General features: G+C 54.3%; 1 protein-coding gene across 3 annotated transcripts; it reads right to left on the bottom strand.

The window, feature by feature from the left end:
* Positions 1-5,742: 5,742 nt before the first annotated feature.
* Positions 5,743-23,537, bottom strand: ANKDD1B (ankyrin repeat and death domain containing 1B). 3 transcript variants are annotated; one of them, XM_078874409.1, is made up of 15 exons: positions 22,918-23,537; positions 20,785-20,888; positions 19,860-19,958; positions 19,229-19,327; positions 18,127-18,231; positions 17,265-17,363; positions 16,351-16,449; positions 15,914-16,012; positions 14,486-14,584; positions 13,136-13,234; positions 12,636-12,734; positions 11,763-11,858; positions 9,091-9,292; positions 8,138-8,265; positions 5,743-7,282 (listed from the first exon to the last, which is right to left on the bottom strand). In XM_078874409.1, the coding sequence occupies exons 1-15, from the start codon at positions 22,949-22,951 to the stop codon at positions 7,226-7,228; spliced, it is 1,518 nt and encodes a 505-aa protein (XP_078730535.1). In that variant the 5' UTR covers positions 22,952-23,537; the 3' UTR covers positions 5,743-7,225. The 3 variants fall into 3 exon arrangements, with proteins under 3 accessions (XP_078730535.1, XP_078730534.1, XP_078730533.1); XM_078874408.1 differs by having other exon boundaries at positions 8,138-8,269; positions 11,763-11,855; positions 22,918-23,532; XM_078874407.1 differs by having other exon boundaries at positions 8,138-8,269; positions 22,918-23,531.
* Positions 23,538-24,258: the final 721 nt, after the last annotated feature.

Genomic DNA, 24,258 nt, shown 5'->3' on the forward strand with positions numbered 1-24,258 from the left:
TGTGCCATTACGCACGGGACTATGGGGGGAGGAGGAGGAGGGATGTGGAAGGGCGGTGCGTAAAAGAGGTAAAGGTGCAGCCCTGCAATTGCTTGCTCGAGCTACTGTTTGGGGAAAGGGCCTCTGAATAGCAGCTGATACAGGGGGACCTTCCCTCGACTCGAGAGGGGTTGTTTGACAACCAAAATAACAAGAAGAGCCACTTTTTTTTTTCTAATTCGGTCAAAAAAACCTCAAAAATCAAGAGCCGCAATGCACGTGAATACGAGACGGCGATTGTCCTTGATAAATCACGGCCAAGCAGCAGCCCTGAAAGAGCCGCGTGCGGCTATCGGAGCAGCAGGATGCTGACCCCTGCTCCCTAGAGGCGTGTGCGTGGCCGACCCTTCCTCCGATGGCCAGGCGAACAGATGGGCGCGTCTGTCGGAAAGACAGCGTCTGAATGAATTTCAGACGCTGTCTTTCCGACAGCCCTGTTCTTCACCTGAGGACAGCTGCTTGCGTTGTGGCCGAAACGTCGTGAGAACTGTATTTTATTATGTTTTATTTGTATTATTTTATTATTTCCCTTCTACGTGACTTTACCGAAAGAACCAAGAATATGAATCCCTGCAGTCACGAAAGCTTTAAATCGAAATTTAAGTTTCAGTTTATTTATTGCCTTGCCCGGGGAATCGAACCGACGTCCAGCCTGCTTGCCCCAGCACGCGGGGCAACGCGTTGCCGTCGGGCTAAATCGTCGGATGTCGTGGACGTTCTTGCGCGTGCCGCGGAGTTCATCGGCGATGTTACACAACGCAAACCACATCGGGTCGGAGTGGAGCGTCCAAGTAGCAAAATATGCACGCATACAGTTCGCATCCTTCACGTATATGTCTGTCCACAAAGACAAAGATCCCCATGATAGCCTTAACAGACTGTTGGAGGCAAGTGCTGTTAGCGAGTATCAGCAACAGCACCTACGAAGGCCGGAACGGTACACGAGGGGGTGGGTGGCCACCACCACGCCCGACCGCCTTCGTCTCCGCAGTGGCGATGTTTACACACCGTACTCATCTGAGGCTGAGTCGACCTAGGGGAGGCCCCGGACCGGTTCAGATAATCGTCACTGGTGTTGGTCGTGAGTGGGAATCGAACCCTGGTAGCCAGGTTAATAGCGCAGCGCGCCAACCGCTACACTACCGCTCCCCGCATATATATCTGTCCACTCACGGAATAACGCGTTTCTCACACACATCTCATCGGCCCCACTGCCCTTTTGGGAGCGCACAATTTCAGCAGCATCGATTCAAGGCGAGCAGAACTTGTGGACCGGTCTCGACGCGCAGGGTCTCGTCGACAGACTCGGGCTTGCTTCAACCCATCCGTGAAGGCGATGGCGCGCCTCGCCCTGCTGGCGATGTTCCGATTCTGTTGATGGTTCCACCGTTCGTGTGGTCGGGGAAGAGTGTCACAGGCAGGAGGTGCGATATTTCGAAATGTGGTGTTTATCAGCGACGTCGAGACGGGTGGACACTTGCCAACACAGCCGATGTTTACAACTGCTTACCGCGGCACCGATTTCAAGAGCAAAACATGCCAGCACCTTGTGTGTGTGTGTTTTTTATTATCTAGCCTCTACAAGTAAAAACACACGGTGTGTATATATACAAATCTGAATGGATCAGCTGTGAACATCGGAGTGTGCGACAAAAGAGTTTCAAATCGGCAGTGCAGCACTTACATCATTGACAGGGGTGGCAAGCGTGCGCATGGTATGATGAGGTCCCTGCTGTTCTAAACAAAATTCCCTCTCGCCAGGTGCGATCGTTATGGTGGCTGTCAAATCCGCCCCCGGGGAAGTCATCCAAGCGTTGTCACCACGAAGCACGGTGGTGGCACGGCTCTGGCACCGGGGATGATTCGGTCAGCCGCGAAGATAGTCCTCTCCGTAGAGGATTTAACGACCGGCCCTGAATGCGAAGCCACGACCTCAAAATGACCTTCAGCCTTGCCCCTGGCATTTTTTTTTTGTTTTTACTCGATTGGTCTCAATCATTTTAACGACGCGGACACGTCTGCGACGTCTGCGAAACGGCGATGGTCCTCCGACAACGTTCGGCTCGCCACCAGCAGCGCGGCGCGAGCGGGTGCGTTTGTCCAAATCCTCTCCGACCGGTGGATTCCCCCCTCCACCTCCCTGTCCACCTCCCTCTCCCCGCATCTCCCCCCATGCGCAACGATTGCATGTCGACTCGAAACCGACAATGACGCTCAGCCGCGGGCGTTAAAGAGAAGACGTTTCTAATTTAGACGAGAGCACACAATGTGCGCACACACAGGGTCCACGTGTGTTTGAGAACAGGTTGTGTACATGGTGCTTGAACAACAAAAAAACGTTAACACTTATATGAGACTATCGTTTTTAATGCAGCAAAAAAAACGGATAATACACTGTAACGTGATAACAAATGTGATGTTCATAGCTTCAAAAGGTCAAAGAGTTTCCCACTTATTCGTCATCGTTGTCAACGCGTGCCTGGAATCTTTTCCAGGTGGTCTCCAGAGCCCGGAGGCAGAACATTTATCGTGGTTATTGTTGTAAATTTTCAGAAGTGTTCACATTGTTCGAAGCACCCTGCACTATGAAGCCACGAAGACGCTCCCGACATTTTAGTCCAACATTTCTTCAAAGCCATGGATTTCCCCCTCCCCCCAAACCCTCTTTAATAGTTGTTGTTGTTGCTGTTGCTCGAATGAAGGAGATGATGCTCGCTTAGCGGGGCACGGTGCGTGCGTGCGGTGTGGCTAACGGGCCGAGCGGAACGTACCATTCGGTGGGTGAGTGGAAGGCGCGTGGACAATTAGCCTGGCATAGATAACAGGCGGAGTGGTGTTTACGGAGGGGGCAAGGGGCGGGCGGGTGATTGGCCCATTTGTGAGAGAGGGGGCCCAGCGTGCGTCGAACTCACTCCGGAGAATGAGGAACAAAAATGAATAAATATGCAGAGCCTCCGGTATGCGCACACACGCGCGCACGCGCCTCCACCGTAGCGGAACGTGCTGACACAGCTAGAAGGGAATTACCGCAGCGCACCTTCTCTCCCGTGGGCCAACGCAGCCCCCCCCCGTCCACCCCTCTCGATCTCGATAGAATGGAACGCGCCGCCGCTGCGCCCTGCTGTAGGCAGAATCCCACCCCTTGGTGCATCGTCACATGGAGCGGTCCCTCGTGCATCGAGACTCTGCTAATGCGCCCCGCGCCGCTCCCACAGGGAGATCCCAGAAGTGCCTTCCACCCTCTCCCACACACATCGCCGTAATTGAAAAGTCATTGTCTATTCATTGCTCGATGAAGGCCTCCACACGACGTGACTATCCCTTACCGTTTACGGTCCAGTGCTGCTGCCGTGCATCTTACAAAGGCACGTTCACTTAATTCGTGACTCCATCTCCACGGTGGTTCTCCTTTTAGATGTGTTCTCTCCCTGGGCTGCTATGCTGTCACCAGTCTCCACTTCATCCTGTTCCACGAATCGTACCAGCAAAGTGCAGATGATCTCCCTGACTTGTGTTATTCCCAGATCCTGCCTCTTGCTGTGGTTCCAGGCATCCACTCGTGCACGGCGTAGGCGTCCCAAGACGCCGTACACACACAGTGGGCACGTTTATATTACGGCGAGAAAGATGCAATTGGTCTTCGGAAGAGGGAATGGTGTTGCTCTTAAGCCTGCGCAGGGACATGGAGTTGACAGCACGGGGGGCTGCGGAAGCGAAGTACCCGACCATGAGGGCAGGACAGGAGAACGAGGGACCCCCACTGAGCCACGGTTGAGTGGGGGCTTTCACAGAAGGCCTCGGTTGCTGGAGTGCAGAGTGCGTGGAGGGGAGTAGAGTGAGATGAGAGGGGAGAGGTAGGAGAGTGTGTGGAGGGTAGTTAAGCGAGACGATATGGGAGAGGTAGGATGGTGCGTAGAGGGGAGTAGAGTGAGATGAGTGGGGAGAGGTAGGAGAGTGCGTGGAGGGGAGTGGAGTGAGATGAGAGGGGAGAGGTAGGAGAGTGCGTGGAGGGGAGTCGAGTGAGATGAGAGGGGAGAGGTAGGAGAGTGCGTGGAGGGGAGTAGACATGAGAGGGGAGAGGTAGGAGAGTGCGTGGAGGGGAGTGGAGTGAGATGAGAGGGGAGAGGTAGGAGAGTGCGTGGAGGGGAGTCGAGTGAGATGAGAGGGGAGAGGTAGGAGAGTGCGTGGAGGGGAGTAGACATGAGAGGGGAGAGGTAGGAGAGTGCGTGGAGGGGAGTCGAGTGAGATGAGAGGGGAGAGGTAGGAGAGTGCGTGGAGGGGAGTCGAGTGATATGAGAGGGGAGAGGTAGGTGAGTGTGTGTAGGGAAGTAGAGTGAGATGAGAGGGGAGAGGTAGGAGAGTGCGTGGAGGGGAGTAGAGTGAGATGAGAGGGGAAAGGTAGGAGAGTGCGTGGAGGGTAGTTAAGCGAGACGATATGGGAGAGGTAGGATGGTGCGTGGAGGGGAGTAGAGTGAGATGAGAGGGGAAAGGTAGGAGGGTGCGTGGAGGGGAGTAGAGTGAGATGAGAGGGGAGAGGTAGGAGAGTGCGTGAAGGGGAGTAGAGTGAGATGAGAAGGGTAGGCATGGGTGAGTCGAATGAGAATTTGGAAGAGGGTGAGTATGATCTCTAAATTGATCGGGGAGCGAGTGGAGGGAACTTGGTAATGGTGCGACATCCCTTCAAGATGTCAGCACTCCGGCCAGCACCTCAGATTGTCATGCGCTGCTGCAACTGGCAAGAGAGAAGAGAAAACAGACCCAAAATGTGTGGATGAATCGGAAGAAGTTGGAAGCAATGCACCTTTCATCGGTAATTTAAAGGTTTGGCGGAAGAGAATGACAAATGCTAAATCCGAGGGAAGCAACTACGAATGTACAACCAAGTCAATTTGCTTTTGTTGTTGTTGAAGATATACTGAAATGTAACACGAGTAGAAACACAACGCTCACATCGTACACGTTTCATAAATCACAACAACAACTAAATCACAGCCCTTTCCCAACCCGTTACCAGACAGAGGCCTTCCCACGTAATGTCGGTAATTGGCAGTATTTGACCATACTTCACCATGCTGGTCAATGCGGGTTGGTGAGGTGGTGGTGGTGGATTGCGACTGGTTGAGACAGCACTTGCCACTCGAGTTGACGCCTCTAACACTGTCGACCAACAGCCGGACACATTGCTCGGTCAGCCTCGCCACCCTGTCAACACCGCGCAGCGGACTCCAATAAGAGTTTGACACAACACCGGTAAACAGGTCTCAGGACAAATCAAATCCTGCCACCGCCCCAACGCAGATGCCAGTTCCCGGAGTGCCCGCGTCAAAGCTGGATACGTGGCAACCCTAACCACCATCACCCTAGCCACCACCACCGCCACCACCACCGCCGCCACCACCACCACCGGTGTTATTCGCTACTGAATAAAACTCAGGGGGCCGAACTTCTGTGCAGTAGGCGATCTAACTGCTGCACCACCACCACGACCACCACGATTGTGGTGACCCAGGTCATGCTTGTATTAAATGAGAAATCTATTCTGGTCTCCCGAGGTCTTATCGTGGTTCAACAAAATCAACTTGAAGCCGACTTCGTTTGTGTCATGTTGGGGGGGGGGGGGCGGGTTATTGCACATTTGTGGTGCATTGATTTATTTTGTTTAAAATCAACGAGAGGTGAACGCGACAGCAGCAGATGGAAACATTCAACGGACGTCATTTTTTATTGCTGCACAACCATCGACCACTCGCTCACATGTTTTGTAAATCCATACAAAACACACCAAAGAAAGCGAGGCGGTGCCCAGCACGCAGTCCACACCAAAAACAGCCACCGCCCTCACTTGTAACAAAGTCACCGTCGCGACAACAACAACAGCAACAACAACAACAACAGCAGCGGTGGCAACAACAGCAGCAGCAGCGGCAACGGCGCTTCGAGGCATGGATCGGCTGGACAGGAGAGCGGTAGAAAAACACAAAAAAATCCACTCCCAACGCAGGGCGCGCGGTTTTTAAAACCAGGACGACTTGCCTAGCACGCGCGCGTATGTGTGTGTGTGGCCTTGTGGCGAGACCCCGACGATCCATCTTATCCACACCCTTCCCTTTCGTATCGCGCTGCCACAGAGGGGAGCGACGGTCGGCGGGCTACGGCGGCGCACAAAGACCGACGTTTCGCAACCACGTCTTTCGGAAGCTTCATCCTCCGTTTCGGTTCCCGAAAAGGAGAGAAAAAAGACCCGAGCGCGTGCGGCGGAGACGTCGGACGCCGTGCCGGGCGCAAAACGCAACATTACCCGACAACACCACCGATTATCACGGTTGTCAACGTACGGTGCGAAAGAAGTTCAACATACATACATCGGTCATCCTCGAGCAGATTTTGGCTGGCCATCGAACAAAGATGGTCACTGCATTGCACGCTTTCAGATGCGCTTCTGCGGCCGTCTGGAATGCTCTTCCGATATCAGGAAGCCGCTGTGAGCTATGCACTTTGACATCTTCATTGAAAACTAATTTCTTTCAAACTGATGTTTGCGTTTAGTTTGTTGTCTTTCCCCCACACCTCCGATTATCACGTTTGGCTACGTACGGTGCGAAAGAAGTTCAACATGCATACGTACAGCACATCAGAAAAGATCTGGAGCAACGATGTCAGGACACGGGTGAAATTGTACCCTCATGAGACCCAGTCGGAGATGTCATCGTTGTACGAATATTTTCACCAGCAGTTGATTGAGAATGCGTGATTGCACTTGCACGCCGGGCTTCCGTTCTCGAGCCACATCAAAAACGCTGATGTAAAACTACCGTGAGCCCAAGATCACGGGGAGAACATACTTGGCTGTGCCTGCCATTTTGACAGCGCGTTTGTTCGTGTGCATTAGCTTGCGTTAGTGAGTAAGCAGTGAAGTCTGCGTGTGTACGTGCGTGTGTACGTGCGCCGTCCACGGTGGGCGGAGCGAGGGGGCGGCGTGAGATGGTGAGGAGGTTGAGGTGGTGAGGAGGTTGGGACGGTGAGGAGGTTGAGGTGGTGAGGAGGTTGAGGTGGTGAGGAGGTTGGGACGGTGAGGAGGTTGAAGTGGTGAGGAGGTTGAGGTGGTGAGGAGAATGGAGGCAGCAGCGACGGAGGGAGGTGCGTCCGCCCGCTGTGAGCTGACCCCCGGACCAACCGCCGTGTCAGGTCATGGCGCACTTCTTTGGGGAGTCGTTCTCTGCGTTGGCTTTCCTCCGCATGCTCTCTGCAACGGGAACAAAAAGCAGCAGCAGCAGCCGCAGCCGCGCAGCTGGTCAGCCGCAGCCGGGAAGAGGACGGCGGATGGAGTCTGCCCGAGCTTTAGCTCCGTGTCGGGCATCTTAGACAGCCGGCGGCAGGGTCAGTGTTTGACCCTCGGCACATGGCACCAAGGGCACCGCGCGGACAGCCCCGCACACAAAGTAGTGGGGCGTCTGCATCAGGAGGGGGAAAGGTGTGTGTTTGTGTGTGTGCTTATTTATGTGTGTGTGTGTGTGTCAGGGGAGCGGTAGTGTAGTGGTTAGCGCGCTGCATTACAAACCCGACGGACCCGAGTTCACGATTATCTGAATCGATCTTGGGCCTCCCCTAGGTCGACTCAGCCTCAAATGGGTAACCTGTTGCGGTGTGTAAACATCGCCACGCGGGAGACAAAGGTGGCGGGGCGTGGTGCTGGCCACCCCCCACCCCCTCGTGCGCCGTGCCGGTCTTCATTAGGTGCTCGCTAACAGCACTTGCCCCTACAGTTTGTTAAGGCTACACGGGGGGGGGGTTCCTTTTTTCAACAGCGTGCTTCCAAAAAATGTCAACACTTACATGGGACTATCGTTTTTTAATGGAAAAAGAACGGATAATACAACACTGCAACGTGATAACAAATGTAATGTTAAGAGCTTGAAACGGTCAAAGAGTCTCCACTTGTTCGCCATCATCGTCAACGCATTCCTAGAATCTTCTCCAGGTGGTCTCCAGAGCCCAGAGGCAGTACATGTCTCGTGGTATTGTTGCAAATTCTCACAAGTGTTCACATTGTTTTGAAGCACCCTGTGTGTGTGTATGGTGGTTTTAGCTCAGCAGGCACCGGCCAAGTCGAGCCGGTCGATGCCCACGAGGCCCTCGTAGAGGCTCTTGATGGGATTCTCCTGGGCCGTGAGGACGCCGTGGAGCCAGATGAGCAGCATGCGGTGGCCGTGCTCCCTGTAGCTCTTGCTGCCTGCGGCGAGCGCACGGCGGGAGGTTGGGGCCAGGGGACAGGGTCAGAGGCGGTGTCACAGACAGGGGCAGGGAGGGGGTCGCACACAGGGGCAGAGGCAGGGTCAGAGACAAAAAACGACAGCGTTGTTGAATTCATGCCCAGGGCCACCCATAGCACCGTAAACGCACCCAGCACTACACACACCCAACACCACCCATCCCGCTATGGGTGGCCCTGGGCATGAATTCAACAACGCTGTCGTGCGTTTACGGTGCTGCTTGTGTGTGTGTGGTGCAGGAAGTGTGTGGATGTGGTGCTAAGCATGCGTTGTGCTGGGGGTGTGTGTGGGTGTGTGTGTGGTGATGGGATGGTGTGTGTGGTGCTAAGCGTGTGTGGTGATGGGTGTGTGTGTGTGTGGTGATGGGTGTGTGCGTGTGTGTGGTGATGGAGGTGTGGTGATGGGTGTGTGTGGTGATGGGTGTGTGCGTGTGTGTGTGTGGTGATGGGTGTAGTTGTGGTGATGGGTGTGTGGTGATGGGTGTGTGCGTGTGTGTGTGTGGTGATGGGTGTGGGTGTGTGGTGATGGGATGGTGTGTGTGGTGCTAAGCGTGTGTGGTGATGGGTGTGTGCGTGTGTGTGCGTGTATGTGTGTGGTGATGGGTGTGTATGTGCGTGTGTGTGGTAATGGATGTGTGGTGATGGGTGTGTGTGTGGTGATGGGCGTGTGTACGCGTGTCTTCGCAGTGATGGGTGTGTGCGTGCGTGTGGTGATGGGTGTGTGTGCGTGTGGTGCAAAGCGTGCGAGACGCTGGGAATGCGCGCGCCGCCTTCGGCATCACCTGTCCACTGCTGCTCGATGGCGCGTATGTGGGCCTCTGTGAAGGTCCAGTGCTGCGCCAGGCACTTCCACTCCCCCACCTTGAGGTGCTGCGTGGACAGACGCCACAGCACGGAGCGCATGTGCTCCGTCTCCGGCCGCTGGTCCTGCTTGAACGTCAGGTGCTTGAGAACCCACGAGTCCGACTCGCTCGGGAGGTTGTCCTGACCACACAAGCGCACGCACGTGTGGCACATGGTGTCAGTTTAGAGCAAGGCCGTCATTTTCATATATATTGGGACACACACACCCCCCCCCCAATAATCAAATATGCTCAAAATGTCCCCCCCCCCAATATATTGGTTTAAAAATATTTAAAAAAATAAAAATTGCGATGCTATGTAAATAAAGACAACAATTTGCTAAACCTTGGCCACAATATCTGGACTTGTCTTCATATAACAATGCATAGATTTCTGTTTATATGATTGTGGTTATGGTTGTACTTTATTAATCCCTCATCTCTGCCATTACATACATTGAAACAAGAAAAGGTAAAAAAGAACAAAACAGAACCATGTAATACAATACACTATTAGACATTATTGTTAAAAAATAAATAAAAAGTCAATCCCATGTGTTGGTGAATTTTTTAATATTTCAGGCAGGAAATTAGTTTTCAAATTTAGATTTTTTTTCTGGGGGGGGACCCCAGACCTCCTGGAAGATTTGGTCCCCCCCCAATGTTGACTCCATGGCTACGGCCTTGGTTTAGAGGCGCCCTCACCCCCCCCCCCCCCCCCCATGAAAAAAGTCATCAGGATGCTATAAACCCCATTCCCAGCCAAGATGACTGATCAGAGATGAGCTCAATGCTAGGCCAAGCAGGGTAACACTCAGGCCCCGCTGCTTTCCTGCCCTCTCACCCCTCATTTTGTGGGGGAAACCAATGTCAGATTGACAGCAGTGATGTTGCTTAGCAGTGAGGCAGTGAGAAACGGGCTGAAAACGTGAAAGTGTTACTTCTCGTGTGCAGGAGCTGAAGGTTCGAGCTGGAGTCTCAGATTTTAAATAAACCCGCCTGCAAAAAGTCTCCATGCCCATGGTTACGCGCCCGTTGTTAACATCTGAATTCCCCGATCTTCACTTTTAAACAACCAAAGTGCAGCCACCGCAACCGGACACACACTCCGCAGTCCGCAAGTGCCACACATTGAAAAACGTGCCCAAGACGTCCTCTTTCTCTGTGTGAAGCAGCTTTCATTATCTGCCTCCCTTTGCCTTCCCTGGCGAGGGACTCCTCAGTCCCTACGCTCTTAAAAGAAAATGCCTCTCTGTGTGTGTGGGTGGAATGGAGTGGGAGCGGTGGTGCAGCGGTTAGCGCTACGCTGCGCTACGCTGCGCTACAAACCTGGCCACCGAGTTCGATTCCCGCTCACAGCCAACACCAGTGACGATTATCTGAACCGGTCCTGGGCCTCCCCTAGGTCGACTCGGCCTTAAATGAGTACCTGGCGCGGTGCGTAAAAACATCGCCACTGGGGAGACAAAGACGGCTGGGCGTGGTGCTGGCCACCCACACCTTTGGGAACCGTTCTGGCCATCATAGGTGCTCGCTAACAGCACTTGCCCCAACAGTCTGTTAAGGCCATACGGGGGATCTTTGTCTTTGTGGGTGGAGTGAATAAGCTCTCTCTTGATTTTTGAGATCCAGGCTCAAGAGCCTCTGCGGATCCTCTGCCCGCGAGTGTCTCTGCAGTGAAGTGTATCGAGTCAATCCTCCCCGGTCAGAGTTCGAAGCTTAGTAATTCAATCAGTTACCAACTCAGAATAAGGATTCCCTCTTATACGGCGCTGGCTGAAATTGCGCCACGCCTCATGCCATCCAATTTCAACGCCCTACTGTAGTCTAGCCACGGCCCCCCCCCCCCCAGTGGGAGCTTCCCCTACAAGGCACAAAGGTGTACTCAGAACCGGCTTGCAAAATGGGCATCAGTCTACGAGTAGAGGCGATGTGGATTTTATTTCCGTCTTGGGTAATTTTCTAGAAATAAAAAAATCAACGTCATTTACAGATTTTATTAATCCAACGGTGATTGTTACGTATCATAGATTTTACGAACCGAATGTTCGATCGAGAACTCAAGAGGCGAGGAGCCAGAATTCAAAGTCCGTCGTATGCAAACCTGAACAGGTGAGGGTCTAAACAGGTGATCGCCTGCACAGGTGAGGGCTTGAACAGGTGAGGACCTGAACAGGTTACAGCCTGAATTGTGAGGGACAGTGTCTAGATATACTTTTTTTATCTAGACGTTATATGAATTCAAATATTATTTACAATGCATCACCATTTACAATGCAATTGAAATCATAATTTATGACAGATAGTCATGTGTGGTGGGATAATATGTGGGTACTCCTACCTCTTCAAAGATATCTCGTCATCATGGAAGAGTAGGCAGAAAACACACTCTAGAAGAGCTCTCTCTCGTGGCGGACACTCCGTCAGCAGTGGTACGATCAAGCAATTGCAGGGCTGCACCTTTACCTTCACAGTTTAAAGTTACATTATAATTTGTAATGATAAAGCGGCAGAATGCGACTGCGTCTCACGGCACTGGAGCGTTCGAGGTGCAAGCGGAGACTCGAAGAAAACGGGGCACACGGAACGCCGCATGACCCACACATCCACACCTTCTCCCACTTGTAGAACCGGTCGGCCTTTATGATCATGTCCACCATGCTGATGTGGTTTCCTCGGGCTGCGATGTCCAGAGAAGTCTTCCCCTGCTATGGGGACACAATCGTGGTGGGGTCAACGTCGGTGATGGAATCTTCGCGCGTGCGTGCATGTGTTCGTGCGTGCGTGCGTGTGAGCGGGGCGTGAAAACCCTTCAGCAGTCGAGTCGGGGATACGTGGGTACTAACTGAGGCCACAGCCACTGTGAGTGGTATGTATGTGTATGTATGTTGAACTTCTTTCGCACCGTACATAGCCAACCGTGCTCATCGGAGGTGCGGGGAAAGGATAAAATAAACTAATTGCGGAACACGTCACAATCGTGCAAATACTTGGCAGGACCTTCCTGACATGAATATCCTTGAGGCTCAGTGGGGCTTTCCTGGATAATCAAGAATAGTAATTAACCCCTTTCCCAAGTTGCAGGGTGGGTGTCCCGTCCACCACCAAATCTCGGAATGTGCGAGCGCTTCAGCGTTAAATTTATTGAGAGGCGTAGCGCTGTTGTTTTTAAAGACGTTGTACTCACTGCAGAGAACTGTAGCGACACGACCGCACTCTATGTTTAGCGGACGCCAGATTGTGCCACACGCCCTCCTGCATGGCCTTGTGGGAGCCTCGGTACCAATGAAGTTATTTTATTAAATGTTTTCTTCCGATTCTGTTCTGACGACGTACGTGTACGCACGTGAACGTCATCCGAACGGAACCAGAGGAATTAAAACTGATGATGTACACATACGTCATCAGAACGGGAAAGTGTTAATAACGATAATAGGTAACGTGACAATGAGTTGTGGATCTGAGAAGCGAGGGCCGCCCCTTGCCTTGTCCACGAGCTTCAGGTTGACGCCGGAGATGAGGATCATCTCGGCGATGTCCTGCCGCGCATGCTCAGCCGCAACGTGTAGGGGGGTCTGCTGCCTCTGCGCGCCGCGCACAGCACAGCAGCGGAGAGAGCACGGCTCACGCACCCGCCACCACGCGACGCCAACATCAGCACCGGCTACAGCGGCCCACACCAACACTCGCACTTGGAGCCTAACGCCACGCCGACCGCAATGCCGTTCAACGTCTGATAACCGGGCAACCCCAATGACCCGTCAACCCCAACATCACCGTAACAGCACTCTCACCTGAACACCGCATACAACTCCACACCATGGCGACGCCCAACACCATGGCAACCCCACCACCATGGCAACGCACCAACATCGCTCTAACATTAACACCGCACTTAACTCCACACCACGGCAACCCCGACATCACCCGTACGTCAGCGCCGCGTGGGTGCGTCAATGAGAGCATGCGAGCGCGCTTCACGGACGTTGTCGGCGATGTCCAGGTCCCCGTCAGCGTCGATGACGAGCTTCACGATGAGCGGGAAGTTGTGGAGGACGGCGAGCTGCATGGCCGTGGTGTGGTGCTGCGGAAACAACAACGACGACGACGATGACAACGGGGTAGCGCCGCATGAGCTGGCTACGTATGTATGTTGAACTTCTTTCGCACCGTACGTAGCCAACCGCGCCGCGTCACGACGGGCCGCGTCGCCAGCAGGCAAGGGATGTTGTTAGCGAGCGCCTGTTAGAAGCGGGCGAGGTACACGAGAGGGAGATGTGGTGGGCACCCTACGACCCACCCTGCCCACCCACCCTCACTGCCAGGCGCGGCACCCGCAGGGGCACGCTCTTCAATTCCCATCGCGCGCTGCTGGTAAAAGTCTTCGCGCAGAGAGACATCCCCCATGGAGGGGAGAGGTGGGGCGGGAGGGAGTGGGGCAGGAGCAGTACCCACTTAGCGAGCTCGATGAGGTTGCAAAGCGCTGCAGTTTAAATCGTTTGTTTTTATTGTTATGACCGTTTGCAAACACTTGCTCTGTGACTCTGAAAAAGCCTCACGGGCTCAGATTTCAAGGACTCCATTGATTCGTTATCTCGCATCTTGTAGACTATTTGTTTCATAGATACATGATATTTATTTCCCCCCCATTATCCTAAAAGCTGCGGCCATTCCAGACGCACATGAACATCGCACAAAATCACCTTGCAAAGGCGGCGTTTTCCTACCCTCCCACCCACGGCATCTGAGCTGCTAGGCTCCAGGCCTGGAGGCTCACAATGAAAAGCAGCCGCGTTATGATTAGGAGGCGCCAGTGATCGTGCGGCAGATGATGATCTTGGAGCGAGCTGATCGGACGATGGCTTGGGGGAAGAAAGCAGAGAAAAAGGGGATAAGGGACGGCAATGCCAAAGTGGAGCGGTGCACGGACAACACGGAGGGAGAGCAACGTTGGGTGCCTCTGCAATGTGTGGGTGTTCGAGCTCAGTGCGGATGAGAGCAAAAGGGTGAACGGTGGCAGAACGAGGCCTTGACATTGGCGGAGGCAGCACGGGGCGAAGCTCAGGAGGCCACACGCCCGTGTGTGACTTATGTACGCACGATGAACTTCTTTCGCACCGTACGTATCCAACCGTGCGAATCGGAGGTGTGGAGGCGGGAGGGGCAAAGACGGCAAACTAAACACACAAAAACTCATCTCAAGAACGACGGCGAGCGAGTGGCCGCGATGATTCAGCGAGTTCAGGATGGACCAACCAAACCACTTCACCGTCCACCTCCCCACCGCTCACCGCGAAACCTTTGCCCCCCCCCTCCTTCCCCCGGGGGCACTCACGTGGTCCACGGCATCCACGGCGATGCCGCCCCGGATGAGGAGCTGCGCCACCTCGTCGTGCCCGCTCCGCGCCGCGTAGTGCAGCGCCGTCATGCTCTTCTGCGCACACACGCCGCACATGCCACACACACCACACACACCACACACACCACACACGCCATGCACGCCACACATGCCACACACACCACACACGCCACACACACCACACACACCACGCATGCCACACACACCACACACACCACACGCACCACGCACGCCACGCACGCCACACACACCACGCACGCCACGCACGCCACACACACCACACACACCACGCATGCCACACACACCACACATGCCACACACACACACACGCCACGCACATGCCACACACGCCACACACACAACACATGCCACACGCCACACACACGTGGCGTCACCGCGACGAGGCCACGACGTTCGACAAGAAAGGGGTCGTCGACTCAGAGGACGACAACGTCGATAATGTTGACCCATTTGGGGGGGAGAAATGCAAGCGATGTCCACGTGTGTCGCTAAACCCGCCAATCGACAAGGTTTGTCACGTAAACAAAACGTGCCAATTCGTTACGAGTACTCTCCAACACACAACTCAATTTCCCTGTACAAGACTACGGGGTAAACCGTACAGTGGCCGTGGCGGAAGGTTTCACGCCACTGTTGGTGGCGAACGTAAACGAGCGGCACGGAGACCCCCCCCCCCCCCGCCGCCGCCAAAAGGAGGGCAAACGGAATAAAACGCTTCCAAATTAACGGTGGAATTCGCTTGCAATTAAAAGAGTTGGCACATTTGGCGGGAGATGTCTTCCTAAAAACGGGGACCATGGCCGCTGTGGCCATTGTCCAGCCCACCGTGAGAAACGGTGGTTCATGCGGTGGGCTGGCAAACCCGGAGGTCGCCAGATCGATTTGACCTCCCCGGCGGCAGCGGCAGTTAAAGCAATGGGGCGCGTTTCTCAAATCCGTTCGTCTGTCTCCGCCCAGCATTATGGATGGCTACTCCACAGTTATATGGACACGTGTGTATGCTTAACTTCTTTCGCACCGTACGTAGCCAACCGAGCTAATCGTTAGGTCATGTATGGCGGGGTAAATTGTGGGTGCATTCATCTCTCTCAAGATGCCCGCCTACGAAATGCCCTCTGGGTTAGCTCTCTGGAGCTCCCTCCAGCGGTGGCCATTTCCGCCAGCATGGGATTCGTAGGTGGGACGTTGCAGGGCTGCCCCTTCATCATAAAAATCTGCCATCAGCAGCTGAGCACGGCGAGCGAGCGAACGTGCCACCGTGCTACCGTCGGCGGAGCGCCATCATCGTATATCGGACAGAGAACGTCGGCGGACATGCGGATCGTGAAGAGAGAGAGAGAGGAGAGCGCCCACGAGTGAATTGGTTAATTGCTGCGCACTCACGCTCGACTGCGCATCGATGTCACAGCCGGAGGACAGCAGCAGCTGCACGCAGTGGTGATGCCCGCCCTCGGCCGCGAGATGCAGAGCCGTTTGTCCCGCCTGGGACTCGCACACACGCGCACGCTCGTGCTTGGACATGATTGCACACGCGCACAGACACGCGCACGCACAACGGCAGTAGGAGATTCGCGACGAAGTTACAAAGACGTCAAACGCACCGCTCGTGTCACGCACGCAAAGCTCCGGTCCCTTGCCTTCACGGAGTGTTGGGGCAAGTGCTGTTAGCGAGCGCTTAATGAAGGCCAACACAAGCACGTGACGGCGTGGGTGGCCAACACCACGCCCGGCCACCTTTTGTCTCCCTCGTGGCGACGTCGACTGCACACCGCACCGGGTACTCATCCGAGGCGTGGTCGCCACACCGACCGGTAACGCACCGTGTTCTTGCCATCCATCTCCGCGCCGGCCTCCAGCAACTTCTTCACGACGGCGAAGTGGCCTCGCCCGGCCGCGAGGTGCAGCGGCGAATTGTTGTCCTGCAGGAAGGAGACGGAGGGAGGCAGTGCGGGGAAGGACGACACACGGACCACGGCGGACATTGCCTGGCCAACGGAAACACCGCTCAGCCTCGAAGCCGTGCGCAGAGGGGACGGTAAGACCAGGGCGTAGCCATCGAGCGTGCAGGCTGCGCGGGCCGCAACTACACCACCCCTGCGGTGTAGAGGTCAACAAGGTCAAACGCTCATATTCTCTTCGCTCTCCTCGAACCTCTGCTTCATCTGGATCTGCTGCTGATCGTCCCCAGAACCAGGACTGTTCTGGCTCTAGTGGTAGCGATTGTCCGTGGCTGCTCGGGACGTCCGTAACTCTCTCCCCGCTCCATATACGGAGCTTCCAGGCTCGTCCAGGCTCGTTCAGGACTGCACACGAGGAACCACGAGCCAGTGCTCCGCTTCTCCGCGTCCGCGACACGACTACGATGACTGAGTTTCACAACATTTGTGTGAGTTACAAAGTGTTTAATTTCTATTACCGTGAACAACCAAATTGCTGTACTGCCCCTGACACTCTCGCTGCCACTGCACAGAGTTGGCGGGTTAGGATTAATCAACACTCATGGGACAGGTTTCGCAATTATCAGGCGCGTGTTGCATTCGAGTGTAAGTAAACTGGTGGACGTGGAAGGGACGGCGTGGTGGGTTGCGAGAGGAATGGCGCTTAAAAAAGAAACCCTGCCACGATCTATTCCAACTGCTGGGAGTGAGGAGGTCCAAATCCCTTTTAGGGGGGGAGGGCGGGGAGGGATGGGCGGCATGGGGGTGGGGGGGGGCCTTGTGTCAGCGCGTCTCACCTTGTCGCGCATGGCGAGGGAGCTGCCGCACGAGAGGAGGTACTCCACAGCCTGCAGCTGGCCCTCCTCCGCTGTCAGGTGCAGCGCCGTCTGGCCCAGCTGGTCCGCAGGGGGGGGGGGGGTGGGGGAGGCACGCACAGAGATCCCAGCGCGTCACACGGTCACATCGATAGAGTCAAGTTTATTTCGTTTGACCAGGTTGTGAACTCAAAGAGACCAGGAAATTGTCACAGCATTTCGTCTACCAGTAGAGGGCGATGATTGCCACGTGTAATCCCAAATTAGTGATTTGTTTCGCGGTGTCATTTGGCCATTCTGGAGCCCGACGCCGGCACACGATTGGCCCACTCTCGCGAATGACGTCAGGGGATCTTTAACGGCCACAAAGCAGGTGGCGTGGAGTGCTTTTACGGTTATCACACGCTACAGTATTAACCAGGGTGGCCGCTGGAATTTAACCGCGAGCCTCTGCAACAAGCTGCGAACGCGTTTCCGCTGAGTCGCGTCACTGTCCTTAGTACAGCACAACCCGGTGAGCGCGGAGGGCGTAGCACAGCTTAGGGTGGCGAGATGTGAACTCCCTCGCCTCGTATGCAGGAGGTTGTGGGTTCGATCCCGACCCCGACGCCAATAAATTTGGAGTTTGCAGTTCTCTCTTCCTGTAGTCGCGTGGAATTTTCTCCTCCACGTTTAGAATCAACATGCGTTTAGAGTATATGGTTGCTCCAAATTTACACGTGACAATGAGCCACTTCGTTGAGCTCTCATTTGTGGCCAGGCCGCTTCTGAAAAACAGCCCTCTAGCTCAGTGGGCCTTCACTGGCATTGTGTATTTGTATATAAACGAGCGTAAACAAGAAACCTTCGTGGTCTTGTCGATGTCGAGGTCTTCCAGGTCCTCAATGATGAACTGCATCACGGCGGCGTGGCCGCGCTGGGCGGCACAGTGCAGCACGGTGAGCCCGCTCTGGTGGAAGGTGGGGGGGGCAGGGGGGGGTCCACGCAGACAAATGGAGAGACCAGCCCCTCACCATCACCCCCCGCCCCCCTTCCCCTCTCGTAGAACCATCAGAGGGATGTTACGACGCATCGAGTCGCCAATTAGTATCGCGCACTCGAGTAGGAAAACGCGGCAATCCACGATGCGTCGAACAGGAGACCCAAGACTTGGAGAAAAGGGGGTCTGCCCCAGCGTCAGAGAAGACCTTGAGTCGTCGTGCAGCGAGCAAGACGCAGAAGCGATGCTCAAGGCTCGCAATGCGTACGTGGAATCGCACGCGCGAGGAAGGGCGTTTACATTGTAGCTTGTGAATCGCGGCGCGGATCGTGCTGTGTTGGTTGTCATGAGATCGTTTCATCCCTCCAGCCACTAGAGGCCACGATGCTACAATGTAATTGATTGTTGAATTTAATGGCGACCCTGAATCGCTACGATTCAATTCATCATAAAGGGGTCTAATATTTATATCCCGACCGCTCCCACCGTGCTACCACACACAACAGCCGTCATCCACCATTAAGCTCCTGTGCCAGTCTAGGTACACTTTGAAAGCGCATGAAGTGTTGAAGGCTTTCTGGCAGGTCACTGCACAGACCCAGGTTATTGACTGCGATGACTGGCAGATTCAGCACCTGCTCTCCCCACTGCCACCTTGCTGTGTTTTGACCGCCCGGCGCTCTGCTTGTTGTTGTAAGCGTCGCAATGAACACACACACACAGTCAGGAACGCACACACGCAAGCGACATCACCACGCGTGGGGCAGACACAACACGTGGGTGGTTGGCTCTCTCCATTGGCGCAGCGTGGTCGGCATGGGCCCTCGTGCCAGCAATGGAAGGGGGCCTGCCCCCTTGTCCAACTTCCTGCCACTGTTCGTAGCAAAGCGCCAGTGCCCCTCGGACCCCTGGGCCCTGGTGCAGTTGAACCGCCTGCACACTCGACGGCTGGGCCACTGACTCTCACCTTGTTCTCGCACGTGACCTTTGCCCCCGCGGACACCAGCATCTGCACCACCTTGCGGTGGCCGAACCAGGAGGCAAGCAGCAGCGCATTCATGCCAAACTGGGTGGTGAAAACACAAAACACAGTCACGGAATATGAAACAATTATAACCTTTTTAAAACTTTTAAAACACATTGTCCCCAAATGTAATTCCCATTGTGCTATCGGTGTCATAGCATGGTGAGCTCAAGAATCGATTTGGATTCCTTGCAGAGCAGTTTGGCCATTCGTGTTGTAGAGCGAGATGAGAGGTCGGAGAGTGCGTGGAGGTAAGGAGAGTGAGGTGAGAGATAGGAGAGTGGGTGGAGGTGAGTCGAGTGAGATGAGAGGGGAGAGATAGGTGAGTGGGTGAGGGGAGGAGAGTGAGATAAGAGGGGAGAGGTAGGATAATGCGTGGAGGGGAGTTGAGTGAGATGAGAGGCAGGAGAGTGCGTGGAGGTGAGTCGAGTGAGATGAGAGGGGAGAGGTAGGAGGGTGCGTGTATGGGAGTAGAGTGAGATGAGAGAAGAGAGGTAGGCAGGGAGCGGGTGAGTAGTGCGATCATTAAACATCTTCAGCCGAGGCCCCGGGAGGCACGAGGCAAAGTCCCCACCTTGTCCTCGCTGTCCACCACGGCCTCGTGCTCCAGCAGAGCCTTCACCGCCTCCTCCTGCCCGCTGCCCGCCGCCAGGTGCAGTGCCGTACGGTCCACCTGCGTGCGCACATTTAATCAATTATTCCGAAATGATTTCATGTAATTGAGGAATCCGCATAACGCCACCGTCCCCTTACTGGCAGACGAATGTCCACTTGCAGGGGCAGCTGCCACTGGGAGTCCCCTGCCACAGAGAAACCTTAGATGGCACTTGCATAGAAAATGTGCGGGATGAACGTTCGTTGATGATGATTGCTGAGTTAGCCGCATCACTCTGCTGGGCCCGACGGTGTCGGTGAGCGCCGATTAAGGCTTGCGACGCACGCAATGGGACAGTTGGGTCTCACATCGAGTCTCAAGACTCGTCATTGAGTATTGATGCTCATTTAATACTTCTATGGGTACATAAATGAGTGAAGATTAAGGTATTTCATTCATAACTAGGAAACAGTTAATTAAAGTGGCACAATGCGCACACGTCCGCAAATATATCTTGGAAATGCAGCACTTTGGATCTTAATGTAGCCCTCAATCAGAGGGGCCCTGCATCGCTGTGGTTTCCAGCCCACGTGGCTGTTCCGTCAAGGTGGTCTCCTCCACGTTGAAACCGGCGGTGGGGCATCGCTCATCTCGCCTGGCAGCCCCGAGCCAGTGATGGAAAAATTCCACATTGCCATGACGGAGGCCGGTCTCTCCACAGGACCTGCAGGACCACAATGCATTTCTGAGCAACTCTACCCAGGCAGCGTTGCGGCGTGGCTGGCCTGGGCCTTGGCGCAAGCAACTAAAACTGGGCCTCTTCCCCAAAGCCCTCTTCGTACACCCAGCGCCTGGAACCTCGGTGCTGTCGCACCGCCGTGCCGAACGCTCTCGGCTCACGCACGCTGCTCTTGGCATTGACGTCGACGCCCTTCTTGATGAGCTCGCGCAGACGCACCACGTCGTTCCTGCGCGCCACCTCGTGCAGCTCCTTCTCCGACTTGAGAACTGCGGGTGCAATTGACAAAGACAAAGATCAACCCGTATAGCCTCAACAGCCCATTGGGGCAAGTGCTGATAGTGGGCACCTATGAAGGCCGGCACGCCACACGAGGGGTGGGTGGCCAACACCACGCCTGGCCGCCTATGTCTGCCCAGTGGCGATGTTTACACACCGCACTCAGGAACGAATTTGAGGCTGAGTCGATCTAGGGGAAACCCAAGGATTGGATCAGATAATCGTCAACGGTGTTGGCTGTGAGCGGGAATCGAATTCGGGACACCGGGTTTGTAGCGCTAACCGCTACACTACCGCTCCCCACAAAAATCTAAGACAAAGATCCCATGTACAGCCTGAACAGCCTGAACAGACTGCTGGAACGAGTGCTGTTAGCGAGCACCTATGAAGGCCGGCACGGCACATGAGAGGGTGGGTGGCCAACACCACGCCCGGCCGCCTTTGTCTCCCCAGTGGTGATGTTTACACGCCAGGCTGAGTCCACCTAGGGGAGGCCCAAGACCCGTTCAGATAATCATCCCCGATGTTGGCCGTGAGTGAGAATCGAACTCGGGTCACCGGGTTTGTAGCGCAGCGTGCTAACCGCTACACTACCGCTACCCACACACACACATACACACACCCACACACACACATACACACACTCACACACGCTCACTCATGGGATGGCGCACGCAATCACACACGGATTCTGGTGCACATCATGGAAGTGGGTCCTGCCCTCTCCAATTCCACCCCGCCTACTCGTAGCACGGAACCTGGGTCTCTCCGGCCTGTAGTCCCACGTGCAGTTACACCACCTACACACTTGATAGCTATGCCACTGCTTCTTCGTTTTAATTCATGTACAGCCAAAGACTGGCTGGGTAAACAGGCGAGAAGATAATGAATTGAATGCGAATGCCAGTCTCCAGGTCTACAGAATAACCTTGGACCGGCGACGTTGGATCATTTCCTCCACCGATAGCACCAAACATCAAACAATAGCCCACCCCTCCCGTGCAGCAGTGTGTGAATGTCACAACCCATCTTTAACACAATCCAGTACACACACACTGCACTATATACTGCAGATACATACGAGGTTTCTACACAAAACTGTGTACATGTTTAAATATAATGTATACTGACTGCATGTACATTTTTACGATTGCAGTACAGGACTATTCCGAGCCGGCTTTTCACTCCACTGCTGGATCAACGCCTCCGCTTCCCGTGTCGGTGAAGGAGGTTGCATGACCATACTTCACCACGCCGGTCAGTGCGGGTTCGTGAAGCTGAGGATGCCCGGTTTACGTGCGGGGAATCGACCTCGTTCACAACTCGGTGCGCTCACCACTGAGCCACCGCTCCTCCAAACGCATGCAATCATATCACGCAGTCGAGATGGACTTAGCTTCTCGAGTGATTACGTTGCATGCAACACGAGGTGTTTGCAATCCTGCAATGTCAGACAAGAAGGTGGTAGCTTGGTGGGGCGCGTTGCTCTTCGAGTTTTATTCCCAGCCACGGCTGACATCAGTGGCACCCCATCCACTCCACGACACTTCATTGAATGCTTGCTCGAACCAACCAGGCAACCATCGCGAGAAGTATGGTCAAAAATCCACAATCCACGCATTACCGACATTGGGAAGGAAATGCTTTCATCCGTACATCGGTGGATATAGAGAATGGCTGATTACGTATTATACAGTATTTTGAGTTTAAATAAACGTGTTGTGTTTTGTTTCACCCCAAACGCGCCGGATAAACACGGAATCTCTGCGCGCAGCTCCGTTCATTAAATCAATCACCCGCTCATTCACTGATCCACCCATCCGTCTCACGATCTGCGTGCCCTGCCTGTCTTGCGGGCTACAGTACGGGCACGACTTCACATCCTACAACGAATGCGCGTAGGAGCGGACCAGCCATCTTAGCGCAAACCCTTCATCCCACACATCATCACCATCATCATCATCATCGCGGTCATCATCGTCACCGCCACCATCCTCATCCGCGCTGCCGGTTACTCACGGACGTCATCCTCCGACACGAGATCATCCTCCATGGTGGTGGCGGTGATGATGATGACGATGGTGGAGCTGAGAGCGCACGGCGAGGCGCGCGCCGCGCACAGGAGCAGCTGTGCAGCGCAGCAGGCGGGCTCACGGCTCACCCGAGCACATGGGGCACAGCTCACAACCCACGGCTCATGGCTCACAACCCATGGCTCACGGCCTACCTTAGCACAGGGGAACCGGCTCACAACCCATGGTCCATGGCTCACTACCCATTGCCCACCCTAGCACAACTCACACTGGCCCACGGGGCACGGCTCACAACCCATGGTCCATGGCTCACTACCCATTGCCCACCCTAGCACAACTCACACTGGCCCACGGGGCACGGCTCACAACCCATGGTCCATGGCTCACTGGCCCGGGGCTCATTATAGCCCAGGTTTATGCTTCACTGCCCATGGTTCATGACTCAATGCACGCGGACCATGGCTTACTGATGAACATGGCTCACTATCCATGGCCCATGGCTAGCTCTCGGTCACTATCCATGAACATGGCTCTCTATTGACTTACTGCAATTGAGCATGGCTTACTGAACACGGCACTCTGGCTCCCTTCACGCAGCTCACTGCCACCGTGGTGCATGGAGCATGGCGATCTTGCTGCACATGCCATACTGAACATTAACAATCGCTCACAGCATGGGTTCATCGCCCTACTGAGGTTTCAGTCTGGTAGTGTTGTAACCGACAGGTTTATATGAGCAATTCACCTCTTGGCTGTCTCGTCAAAACAGAGATGAACACACGCCCCCTAGCGGCTGCTACAGATGCACAAATCGGTACTCCAGTATTATTAAACTCGTGCAATTGCCCGTCATGACGGGTTAATAAAATCATAATTTAATGAAAAAGACTACAATTTAAAGATTGTATTGAATTAATTCAATAAAAATGTTATATCCCATTTAATATAAAATGACAATCATCTCCCAACATTTTCCCTTGAGATGAATTTGATTGAATCGGCACTTTGTTGGTTTGATTTTTGCATCTTGACAAAGCAACGTTGTCGATGGGGGAAAAAAAACCTGGTTCGTTGAGATAAAGTCCAACACACTCAAAAGTCTGTCCTTGTGATTTATTGACAGTGATAGCAAATGCAGGGTTGATCGGAAACCGCCTTCGCTTCAAAATGAATGGTAAATTCAAATCAGACGGTGCCAGATCAATTCTGAGAATGAAGACCATCTCCACGATTGGATGTTGAAATTATTTCAGCTAAAACAAAATTACGGTGCATTTCACGAATCACCAGACGCGTGCCATCGCACAATTCTTTTTTGGGGTTGAGA

This window comes from Lampetra fluviatilis, chromosome 39, assembly GCF_964198595.1.
Source record: "Lampetra fluviatilis chromosome 39, kcLamFluv1.1, whole genome shotgun sequence".
In the NCBI taxonomy this organism is placed as follows: Eukaryota; Metazoa; Chordata; class Hyperoartia; order Petromyzontiformes; family Petromyzontidae; genus Lampetra; species Lampetra fluviatilis.